General features: G+C 38.7%; 1 protein-coding gene across 9 annotated transcripts in view; it reads left to right on the forward strand.

Annotated features, from left to right (window-relative positions):
* PHF14 (PHD finger protein 14) overlaps positions 1–13239 on the forward strand; it is a 170509-nt gene that overhangs the window by 20760 nt on the left and 136510 nt on the right. For all 9 annotated transcript variants that reach the window (XR_011556934.1, XR_011556935.1, XR_011556936.1 and 6 more), the window contains exons 4-5: positions 6372–6516; positions 9416–9575. Coding sequence is in view for 6 of the 9 variants with exons in the window: in XM_070729344.1 (XP_070585445.1) it covers positions 6372–6516; positions 9416–9575 (305 nt within the window). In the remaining 3 variants the exon portion in view is untranslated. The remainder of the gene's footprint in view (positions 1–6371; positions 6517–9415; positions 9576–13239) is intronic.

Here is a 13239-nt window from a genome sequence, read left to right on the forward strand (position 1 = left end):
GTGTATAAGATGCACTTCCCTCCCATCAAAGTGAGTGAAAATGTCTGTGCTTTCTCTAAATTCTCCCATCTCATTACTTTTGACTAATACTGCCATTTCCTTAGTGATTATCCATCTTATATTTAACATCCTATTAATATCCTCTTACACAAAATAAATGGGTGCCAAAAATTCTGCACTCCTGGGCATTCCCAAAACATATGCATAAACACTCTTTTATCTTGTCACCCATGCCAGCAAATACCTTTAACATTCTGCTGAAAGTATGCGAGTTGAATGGGTGTGTAATACCACTTATGTAATATTTTCCTTCTCATTTCCCTAACTCTTGTATTCTTAATTTTCCTTATATTCCCTACTATATTTTTCATCTCTTGAGCCCCTACTTTTATCTCATTTTGCCACCATTTAGTCAATCCTTGGATCACATCCCCATCTGACTTCACTAATATCTTATATATATTACTTGCTTGCACCTTGGTACCCTCACTTTTTTCTCTTATTATTTTCTCTAACTCTATCTCCTTCCTTAATAGTGCTTCTTTATTCTCTCTTTCATTCAGATATTTACATATTGCATTTGTTTGTAGCCATCTTCCCTTACCCAACCACCATTCTATACGATTTCTACTTGGCCTCTCATCCTTCTCATATAACTGTTCTATCTTAATTATCTCTCTTCCCTTCAACTCTCCTATAACCCTATTTAAATTTGTTTCGTTATCTCTATTTATTACATATACCAATGACAGTTTTGATTTATGTAATCCTATTTTCCCCTGCCATTTTTTCCAATTTTCCATAGTCCCTTTCATGGGACCTATTAATTTATCTAAGTCGCTCCTATTTCACCTTATAAAAATTAATTCTCTATTCTTTATCCTGTTTATCTGTTTTTCTAATTTCACCCATTTATTTTTGAATAATTGCAGCTCCATTAATCTTTCAATTTGAAATGCTTCCCTATACAACTATTTTCTTCAACCCAATAATTAAATTTTTTATCCCACTCTCTAAACCTAGATGCTAATAACCCCCCTGGCAATACCTGAAATAGGTACATCATTTTGGGAAGTATCATCATTTTTAATGCTCTTATTTTAGCCATTATCCTTAGCTTTTTTTCTTTCCAGCTCCTCATCTGTTTCAACATTTTCCTCCATATTAGTCTATAATTCACCTCCTCGACTTTTGTTGGATTTCTCAATAACCAAATTGCCAAATATTTAATTTTCTTTAATCCTAACTTCAACCCTGATTCTTTGCTAATTTCTATCTGCTCTCTCGGACCTGTATTTAAACACATAATCTCTGATTTTTCCATATTGACTGACAATCCCGATTCCTGTTTAAACTCTTACAATCAACCTTGGCATCATTAAGACTTGTGGACATCAACTCCCATCAACTCCTTTAATCACCTCCATCAGAGTATGGGTCAATATAATTGCATCATCTGCAAATAGGTTTAGTTTCATTTCTACTTCCCCTATTTTATATCCTATTCAAGTATTATCTTGTCTTATCTTGTTACCTAATGTCTCTATTGAAGATCCATGCTTGGTGTCATTTTGTATTTTTGTATTTTAATTTTGTATTTTTGTATTTTAATTCTCTGCGTTCTTTGTCCATCCACCCTTATATACGCTTCATTCCCTTTATAAATCTCTTTTATAATTCCACAAAATTTGTCCCCCATATTTAATTCCTTACATAGTTTGTATAAATAGCTATGGTTAACTTTATCAAAAGCTTTATAAACGTCTAATTTCAAAATTCCCAATTTCCTTTTAGTAACGGTAGCATGGTGCATCATATTTATTACATTTCTAATTGGTTCACTTATCTTCCTACCCTTCACAACTCCATATTGATCCTCTTCAATTATTATTGGTAAAATATTTTTGAGTCTGTTTGCAAATATCTTCATAAATATTTTATAATCTTGATTTGCCAAACTAATAGGACGGTAGGACCCAGGTTCTCTCAAATCTCGATCAATCTTCGGGATGGTAATAATCTCTGAAAGCTTCCATGTCTGCGGGATATCATAAGTTAACAATATAGTCATTCATTCATTCATTCATTCATTCATTCATTCAATTTTTATGCCGCCCTTCTCCTTAGCCTCAGGGCGGCTTACAACATGTTAGCAATAGCACTTTTTTAACAGAGCTAAGCTATTGCCCCCACAATCCGGGTCCTCATTTTACCCACCTTGGAAGGATGGAAGGCTGAGTCAACCTTGAGCCGGTGATGAGATTTGAACCGCTGACCTTCAGATCTACAAGTCAGCTTCAATGGCCTGCAGTACAGCACTCTACCTGCTGCGCCACCCCAGCTCATTATTATTAAACAATTTCCCCAAATGCGGCAACAGTTCATTCAAAATTCTCCTGTAAATCCATCTGGGCCCGGTGCTTTGGCTTGTTTTAACCCTTTAATTACTCTAACAATTTCATCTTGTGTAATTTCTGCATTGAATATTTGTTTATCTTCTTCATGTACTATTTGGTCACCCCACAAGGGAGAAACCTAGAGGTCGACCTCTGACCCCCCACTAACACCAACTGTGACCGACCGGAGAGGCAGGAGAACCACTGAAGAACAGTGCCACCCACTCCCAACCCCTCCAGCCGGTGCAGAAGGATACCATGGTCGATGGTATCGAAAGCCGCTGAGAGGTCAAGAAACACTAGGACAGATGACAAGCCCCTGTCCCGGGCCCACCAGAGATCATCCATCAACACGACCAAAGCAGTTTCCGTGCTATAGCCGGGCCTGAAGCCAGACTGCTGAGGGCCTAGATAATTGGCTTCTTCCAAGGACCACTGGAGTTGGAGCGCCACCACCTTCTCAACAACCTTCCCCATAAAGGGAAGGTTGGAGACTGGACAATAGTTATTAAGCACGGCTGAGTCCAGGGAAGGCTTCTTGAGGGGGGAACGCACAAGTGCCTCCTTATAAGGATCCGGAAAGGACCCCCTCTTCAAGGAGGTGTTGACAATCTCCTGGACCCAGCTCCGTGTCACCTCTTGGCCAGCTGAAACCAACCAAGAGGGACACGGATCCAGTAAACAGGTGGCGGAACTCACAGCTCCAATGGCCTTATCCACTTCATCAGGTGTCACCAAGTCAAACTCCTCCCAGACGGATGGACAAAGACGTTTAACCCCAGTCACCTCAACTGACTCGTTGTCAGTCGATACTGCTATACAATTGGAGTCAAGATCCGCCCGGATCCGAGCGACTTTATCAGCGAAAAACGAGTGAAATTCCTCGGCACTGCCCTGCAAGGGCTCCCCAACTTCCCTCTGATTTAGAAGGGAGCAGGTCACCCTAAAAGAGTGGCTGGGCGGGATTCCGCTAATGCAATCAAGGCGGCATGATACGCGCATCTTGCCGCCTTGAGCGCCACTTTGTAGGTCTTAATAAAAGCTCTTACAAGTGTTTGATCGGATTCAGACTTACTCTTCCTCCATCGCTTCTCTAGACGTCTCTTCTGGCGTTTCAACTCCCGGAGCTCCTCGTTGAACCATGGAGCTCTATGGGGTCTAGTGCCACAGAGAGGTTGCAGTGGCGTAATTTGGTCAAAAGCCTCCGCTGCAGCCTTGTTCCAGGCCTCAGCCAGAGACTCCGCCGAGCTGTGGATAAGTGAACCTGGTAGAACCCCAAGCACCCTCTGAAAACCCTCTGGATCCATCAGGCGTCTGGGGCGGAACAACCTAATTTGTTCGGCCTCCCTGCGGGGGAGGATTGGAGACAGGAAATCAAGCTGTAGTAGAAAATGGTCTGACCATGACAAAGGCAATGTTTCTAATCCCCTTAGTCTCAGACTCAATTGCTCCGAGTGGAATACCATGTCGGGGGGGGGGTGTCCCCTCGTGAGTCGGACCCTGAACTACTTGGGTCAGGTCCATGGTTGTGATGGTGGCCATGAACTCCTGTGCCAGTCCAGAGGACCCGCCGAGAAACGGCAAATTGAAGTCCCCCAGGACAATAAGTCTGGGGAACTCCACCGCCAGCCCAGCCACCTCCTCGTGCAGCACAGGCAGGGCTGTTGACACGCAGCTGGGATGCAGGCACGTGAGTAACAAGCCCACCTGAACCCCTAAGTCCAACTTCACAAGAAGGGACACACAACCCACAATCTCAAGGGCAACGAGTCCACGCAGGCAAAGGTTTTCCTTGGCTACAATAGCCACTCCCCCCCCTTCCCTGGGGTCGAGGCTGATGCCATACCTGAAACCCAGCTGGGCATATTTCTGAGAGAGGAACTCCTCCCTCTGGGCCCAGCCAGGTTTCGGTCACACATGCCAGATCGGCCTCCTCATCCAGGATCAAATCCCGGATGAGGAGAGCTTTGTTTACAACTGATCTGGCATTGAGTAGCAGCAGCCTGAGCCCACGGCCCAGATTACACTTGTCACGAGTACCCTGGGTTGAGCTCATGGGACCGGAACAGGGGATCGCTTTTAAGCAGCGATCCCTTCTTCCTCCAGAACGGCTAGCCCCATGACTCCCGCCATATCTACCTCTCCCCAGCAAGACCGGAATATTCTGGCCCTCTGTCACCCCAGAGATAGATATCTCCATCCCTCCTGTCTGTCTATCGCTAGGTAGGCTAAAATCTACATTCATACTGCTCTCATTATTCAAATGCATATTATCCCATCCACCCCATTCATTTGATTCATACAAATCAGTCCTCCTGCCCCAGTCATCCAACCTAAACCCTCCCCTCCATTCATTCATCTCATATGTATCATTCCCACCACTCCACCTTTCCCAGTCATCCATCATTAAAACTCACAATAAATTAATTAAAAGTTAATTAAAATTAATTTAAAATTACTATAATTACTATAATTAATATAAGTTAAAAGCTAAAATTCTAAAATTTATCCTAATTAATAGAGATATGGATAATAAAAGTAGCTCTAATTTCAACCAATCTGTCAATAGTCAATAGTCAGTAATCAATAGTCAGTTCAGCCAAGTTCATGTAAGTAACATCAGATCTAAAAGGTGTTAAAATATATACATTAATTATTAAAATTAAAATTAGAGATATTTTAAAAGTGTCAAGAATACAGGAGCTAGTCCAGTTCAGTAATCTATCAGTCAAGTAGCACCTAAGTTTAAAGGGTCTTTTCTGGAAATATCCAGGTTCAGTGGGAAATGTCTGAGTCTTGGTTTACTAGTTCTATTTCCCAGGCTCTTTTGTGCTGACCACTGCCACCCGCAGCCCTCCCGGTCTTTTCCTCTGTCTTCAGCTCCTCCATTTCTACAGAACTCCCCACTTTCCGTCGCCATCCAATACCTCTGTCGTTGTAGGAGGGAGCTTCCAATTCACGAGCCCCTCCACAATATCACGCAGTCTGCATACGGATTCCATGGGCTTTAGTAGAGTCCTCCAGGTTCATTGGCGTTTTTTCGCAGTCTTTGCCTTCCTCTCTCTGTCTCTCTCGGCCCTCTCTCACATCAGCAGCTGGTGTGAGTAGGCCCTCCACCTGATAGACTTTCCGACGCCGAGCGCTCCCACCATATAGTTCTCGGCGTCTTAGGTCTAAATTGGGGGCCAGGACTTGTGGTGGTGATGTTTCTTTCCTCTCTCGCCTCTCCCTCACTCCTCTCAATCTCTTTATTTCTTGGACACCGCACAGCATGTTATTGCATCAAAGAGCGTCCTAAATCTGTTTTTTTTGGGGGGGAGAACTGCTGTGGCGTCGATTCCTCTGATTCCTCTCTCGCCCCTCTCTCTCTCGCCCCACTCTTTCTTTCAGCAAACAGCATCCCGGATCTGCTGGGGGGGTGGAGGAGAGCTGCTGTAGCATCGATTCCTCCAATTCCTCTCTCAGCCCTCTCTTTCTCTCTCTCACTTCTCGGGGTCGGTTTTTGGCTGGATTCTTAGTCCCTCGGTCTTTTCTCGAAGGATGACTTTGCAGGAAACAGAGTCAGATTCGCAGACGCCATTCCCGCAGCTCCGCGTGTCAACTGATCAGACTCCAACGCGTCCACGGGTCAGAAATGGATCTCCCCCACTTATTTACTATATTCCCATATAACATTAAACAACAGTGAAATAAAAGGATTGAACAATAAAATTGGTCAACTACAGTATGAATATAAAGATAATTTACTGTATTTTGGGGGATGTGCAGAGGGTTTGGAAGGCCTGCAAAATGCTCCTGGAGGCTGGGAAGGACAAAACCTTTTTCCTTTATTTACCATTTTGAAATCTTGGAGCGTCTTATACACTGGTGCGTCTTATAGTCTGAAAAATACAGTAAATGCAAACACAAGTCAAGTATGAGTTTCCTTAATTCCTTTCCTAATGTAACTAAAACATTTACATTTTTTATTAATAGGACTCTCTGATTCTTGAAAAATCTCAAAATTGGAGCTCTCAGAAAATGGATCATATTATGATTTGTTGTGTTTGCCTTGGAGATAATAGTGAAGATGCTGATGAAATAATTCAGTGTGACAATTGTGGAATAACAGTACACGAAGGTAATTCTATCATGTTTTCAACTTACTTTGAGTAATGAAGCATTACTATTCTTTTTAATAGCATTGAGCGAGTTTGTTTATGACTGATTAAATAAATGTAATTAACAAAATTCATAGGTATGTATATCTTTATTAATAGTGTATGATTAAATTGATATTTCTAAAGGTTTATGGTATTATAAGATTAATATCTTGAGGTTTGAAAATAAGTGTTATTTTTTTCCAAATGACAAATGTTTCTTTAACTGATTGTTTCCTGCATTTTTATATATGAAGGACTAATCAGAATTTCATGCTTTTCCAACTGATTATTGGTCATATTGATTGGTGTGTAATACAGGTTGTCTTAGCTTAATGCCAATTTAGCAATCTTTTGATGTTTCAGTGCATCAGAATAAAATGTTTCATGATTGCTCCTTATGGTTACATCCTTCACATTATCCCCACAGCTATGAGATTACAATTCTGGCATTTGACAACCAGTTCACAATTATGGTCACAATGTTTCATGATCATATGATCACTATTTGTAACCTTCAATTCTGACTTCCAACAAGCAAAATCAATGGAGAGGTCATAAATGTGATCATAAAATTTTGTGCTTAATGACTATGTGAAATTCACTGGAACTGGTGCCAATGCCAACATAAGTTGGCATAGTCCTGTAACATTGCATATTACAACCACGTTGCTTAGTGATAGCATTGCCAGTCTCAGTTACTGTTGTTAAACACGTGTACTTGTATTCTGTATGTTTTTTTTCCACCCTAACTTTTTGAGTTTCAAATAGAAATTTAAAAATTGAGCAGGAGCCTTTCCGAAGAACAACGAGTTTTATTGAGGTTAAATGTTATTAAATAAGTATTAAGTGATGATGTAAAATGGGATGAATTCCATCAGAAAGATTGGTTGAAAAGAAACACAATCAATACTTCTGTTGAAATTAATATTTAACTATTCATACAATCAATCTCAATATTGCTTTGTCCCAAATCATAAACTATGCTTCAAATAGCTCAAATAAGATTCATTTAAGTAGATTAGGAGGGATTTCTTTAGAACCATAAATAGGCATGATAATAAAGTGGCAACCAAGCTATAGTTTAAGAGTCCTGGTTTCTCCTTTATGCAAACTATAATTAGTCCAACATTCCACCCTTTCATGTAATCCCAGCTAAATAATAATTCCTAACTTTTGGAGTTAGCAGTAGACTAAATACTGATTTATGATGCTGGTTTATTCTCCAATATTCATTTATAGGTACCATTTACTCCAACGGTTATATATTACTGTTAATAATAGAAAAATAAGCATGGAAGATGGAAAGCATGCCCTATATTAAAAGCCTCTTCCTACAATAGGCTGGGCATAGTTTCTGCAATATATGGATTCTTGTTTTGTTCATAATAGAGCTTTTTTCTTATTAGATCTCAGTGTGAAAGTGTTTGACTAGCAATATATTAATAGTGCTTTTAGAAAGTATTGCTCAGTCCTATAGAAGAAATGTAATCATTTTAAAGTGCTTTTTTATAAATGTTCTTTTGTAAAATTCCATTTTTAAAAGTGAAATTTCATAAATGTTTTTATTGCTGTCTTTACACAAAACTCCACCAAGCTAAATTGTGATATTGGAACACAGCATCTCTACCTGCATCCATTTTCCTGATCACAAAAAGTCTAAAGAAAAATATCTGGTACCTGTTACATTTTGATCTAGAGATGTAACTGATTCATTTATCTGCAATTTAATAGTTACTGTCTTTTTTTCTCTGAACCCTGAAATAAATGTTTGGCTTTATAGCCATGCACTCAAAATCCCAATTGGGCTTATTATCATGGGATGTCTTATTTTAAGGAAAGCAGGGTATATGTGTATATAAGGGGTGGAGATTCTGGATCATTTTGCTGCCGGCTCACTCAGGGTTGCACAGGGTTGCGTTCCCCATAGAAATTTTTAAAAAATGGTTCTGCGCATGCACAGAAGCAAAATCAAAGATGGTGACACCTACGGACTGGCACCAAAAGAAACGTCATCGCTGGTTTACTAACAGTCCTAAAGGATCAGTTAGAATCGTTGGGAATCCACCTCTAAGAATAGGAATAATATAATATTCCTATTCTTGTAAAACTTCTTTTGCGTTTTATTTAGGATTCTCTATTTACTGTTACATTGTTCTTAAGTGGTGCTTCTTTTAAAATATCGTTTATCCTTGTTTTAAAATATCGTTTATCCTTATTTCTTCTCTGTTGATAGGTAATTATACAACACAACCAAATATACAAGTCAACAAAAGGTTTTTTTTTCTTTTTTGGGGGGAAATCAGCATAATTATAGAAAATGTAAAAGTGTGCAGGGGTTTCTGCAGATATTACTATATATATAGTGACGACTAGTATGTATATATTAATATATATATATAGTTATGACTTAGTGACGACTAAGGAACAATTTCCTGACAGTCAGAACGGTTATCAGTGGAACAGCTTGCCTCTAGAAGTTGTGAATACCCCAACAGTGGAAGTTTTTAAGTAGATGTTAGATAACCATTTGCCTGAAGTAGTGTAGGGTTTCCTGCCTAAGCAGGGGGTTGGACTAGAAGACATCCAAGGTCCCTTCCAACTCTGTTATCTGTGTGTGTGTGTGTGTATGTGTGTGTATGTATGTATGTGTATACACACGCATATGTCAAAACATATATACATATACACACACACACACATATGTACACTGTGTGTGTGTGTGTGTGTGTGTGTGTGTGTGTGTATATATATATATACATATATATATTTATTTATTTATTATATATAAAATCAGTATAATCAGAATCCATAGTAAACATGTCCTTGACCACTTGATATTATTTTTCTTTAATATCTGTATGTTTCTGTTGTTTTCAGGTTGTTATGGCGTTGATGGTGAAAGTGATTCCATTATGAGCTCTGCTTCAGAAAACTCCACTGAACCATGGTTTTGTGATGCTTGCAAATGCGGTGTTTCTCCAAGTTGTGAACTTTGCCCCAATCAAGATGGAATCTTCAAGGAAACAGATGCTGGCAGGTTAGTTGCAATAAAATATAAGTAGTTCTCTAAAAATTAATCTTTGGGTTTTGTACTTTTATTAATACGTTGATTTGATATATGCAAACTAATGAAAAAAGGTACAAATAAGACAATAAATATAAACAAAAACAAATTTTTAAAGGTTAGTTTATTTGAGTACATAAATATTGATTCATCTTTTCATTGCATTAGTATTTTGCCAGTTCATTGGGACTGGCAGAATATTAATACTATTAGAGTAAATAGATTCCAGTCCAGAATTGCAAATATTTTTAAATGAGGAATACTAGGTTTTTTTGCTGTGCTTCACGCCTGGTAAATCTATAGGTGTTCAAATACTTGAATTGTTGTTGTTCTACTAATTCAAAAGCAGATTGAAATCTTTAAATCATATTACTGTTCTCAAAACCAAACAAATGTGCATATTAAGCCAAAAGCAATTGAGTTACAACCAGCCCTATAAAGTTTTTTTCCCTTAATTCTTGCACTATACTATTAAATTTTGGTATAAAACATTCAAAATTATAAATAAGGCAAGACAACTATTCACTATTATGCCTAATTTGGAAAATGCTATTAACTTTTTTATTTCTAATATTTAAGCTACAGCTTAGAAAATGCCCAGATTCTTTTAGCAGGTCTTCAGAACCAAGGGCTTCCCCAAATAACATTTATTTATTTATTTATTTATTTACTTACTTACTTACTTACTTACTTACTTACTTACTAACTTACTAATTAATTAATTAATTAATTAATTAATTATATCGACAGAATCCCTCTGGTCCACTAATTTTGTCACTTTGTCAAAGAATGGTGCTTTTTTTGATAGTCTGGACTGTTTTTTCCCTTTGTGTAAAGACATATGCAAAAAATGAGTTAAGTAGCTCTGCTTTCTCCCTGTTGCTTGTCACCTTCTTGCCACTTTCTCCTTGCAATGGACTTTGTTTCTTTATTTTTTTTTCTTGTTAACATGTTGGAATACAGTTTTCTTTGTTACTTTTTACTTTTATCGCAAGCATTTTTTCATTGTGAACCTTAGCTTTCCCCACTTCATCTTTACAGACTCGGACTATTTGCTGGTATTCTGTCTTAGTTATTTCCCCCTCTTTCCACTTTTTATACTTGTTCTTTTTGTCTTTCAATTTGTCAGAGTGTTCTTTTTGCAGCCATACTGGTTTCTTTTGAGACCTATTATTTTTCTTCTTCACTGGTATTGTGCTAGACTGGGCTTTTATAATCTCACTTTTCAAAAATTTCCCAAGCTTCTTGAGTTGCTTTCCCTTTCTCATCCATGGAATCCTTCTCAAATTCTCTCTAAGTTTATTGAAATTAACTTTCTTAAAGTCCAAGACTCTAGTTTGACTTTATTCTACTTGTGTTTGCATTATGGGGAATTCCAATATTGCATGATCACTTGCTCTCAAGATTTCTGTAGCTTCAACACCTTCTATTATTTCATCTCTGTTAGTGAAAATTAAGTCCAAAATGGCTGATCCCCTTGTTGGATCTTCCACTTGGTTCAGAGTTTGTTTCCCAGTTGATATCAATCTAATTAAAATACCCCTTTACTATTGTGATGTGCTTCCTACATATCTTAGTTACCTGACTAACAAAAAGTTCATCTACTTTCTCTATTTGATTGAGTACCCTACAGTATAAACCTATGGCAATATCATTTTGCTCCACTCTTTAATATTGACCCAAATGTATTCAAGATAATTTCCATTATTGTTGTCCTCTATTTCTGTAGAGATGTAGTTATTTCTTATATATAGTGCAACTCCACCTCCTCTTTTATTGGGTCTATTTCTTTTAAATAATTGAAATCCCTGCAGCTATATATTCCATTTGTCAGTTTCATCCCACCAAGTTTCCGTAATGGCGACTATATCATATCTTTCCTCATTTACTTGAATTTCTAATTTATTCTGTTTATTCCTCATATTCTGTCCATTGGTGTATAGATATTTGAGTCCATTTTGATTGACACTATGTTTATTGACTACATAACCTGTGTTGTCCCTGACTACTCCTATTTTCTTTCTTTCTTTCTTTCTTTTTCTTTTGTCTTTTCTTTTTTTTTACAGATGTTTCATTAGCAAAGTAGATAACACCAATGCTAGAAGGGAGAGGGCTTTATTCTGTTTATATACTACTGCTAGCCTTGTCAATGTTGCTGGGCGTGGTCTTGGTAAAACATTTAAATTTATTATTTTATCTCAATGAACACTTTACCTTAATGCAGCATGGAAAAATATTTTAACATTGGATACCTTGAAGGGTATTTTTGAACAATGAACACAGAGGTTAATTTTAAGATTGTCTGCCATTGTAGACAGACTATCTTAAAAAGGGGAAGTGGATCTATCTTTACCAGTCAAAACTGAGACTTATCTAAAAGTGGGTTTAAAAATTACAAGCAGTGTGAATGACATGTTTAGGACATTATTTGAAGGCAGATTAAAATTATTAAAATTAAAAGGAAAACATTTAAAATGGGTTTATTTTATCAAGGTTAGAATATAGTAATACCTCGTCTTACGAACCTAATTGGTTCCCGGGGGAGGTTCGTAAGGCGAAAAGTTCGTAAATGAATTAATCTGTGCAGGGGGGAAAAAAACCCGCCAAAAAACGCTGCCGCCCGGCTGTCACCTTTTCAAACAGCCGGGGGGCTTCTCAGCGGTCTCCCGAACGCCGAACCTGGAAGTTCGGGTTTGGCGTTTGGGTTCAGGAGGATGCTGAGAAGCCCCCCGGCTGTTTCAAAAGGTGACAGCCGGGCGGTGGGGCTTCTTGGCGGCCTCCCAAACGCCGAACTCGGAAGTTCGGGTTTGGTGTTCGGGTTCAGGAGGACACAGAGAAGCCCCCCGGCTGTTTCAAAAGGTGACAGCTGGGCGGCGGGGCTTCTTGGCGGCCTCCCGAACCTGAACTTTTCCCAAATATCTGGGTTCGGCGTTCGGGAGGCCGCCGAGAAGCCCCGCTGCCTGGCTGTCACCTTTTGAAACAGCCGGGGGGCTTCTCAGCGGGCTCCCGAATGCCGAACCCAGAAGTTTGGGTTTGGCGTTCGCGTTCAGGAGGACGCTGAGAAGCCCCCCGGCTGTTTCAAAAAGCGACAGCCGGGCGGCGGGGCTTCACGGCGGCGACGGGTTCGTAAGACCGAAAACGTTTGTAAGAAGAGGCAAAAAATTTTTGAACCCCGGGTTCGCATTTCGGGTTGTTCGTATGTCGAGGGGTTCGTATCATGAGGTACCACTGTATGTTGTTATATCTAGTAACCTTTAGTGGGACTTTTGTGGATCAGGCCTGAGTGACAAGATTTTGAAAATCAATTTTTGATAAGAAGTGAAATAAGAGATGAAGAAACAAATAGTTATATTTTAAGAGAAGGTGATAAATTGTTCAGATTGTTTTTATTTGTGACAAAGGAGTCACTTCTTTAAATATTTTTTTCTTTGCTATACTATTATTTTTTCTTTAACTTTTCTTTCTATACTATTTTTTTTACCTTAACTTTCTACTTTGTTCGTTTTATTTTTTGTAGTTTGTATTTTTATCCATTCAACTATAATGTTTGATAAAAGCATTGTTAAAAATCTCTCCGCAAAAGTTGGGGTCTTAGAAAAAGTTGGGGAATCAAATCGATGCTCGGTATCAAATCAGT

Source organism: Erythrolamprus reginae, chromosome Z (genome assembly GCF_031021105.1).
Source record: "Erythrolamprus reginae isolate rEryReg1 chromosome Z, rEryReg1.hap1, whole genome shotgun sequence".
Taxonomy (NCBI): domain Eukaryota; kingdom Metazoa; phylum Chordata; class Lepidosauria; order Squamata; family Dipsadidae; genus Erythrolamprus; species Erythrolamprus reginae.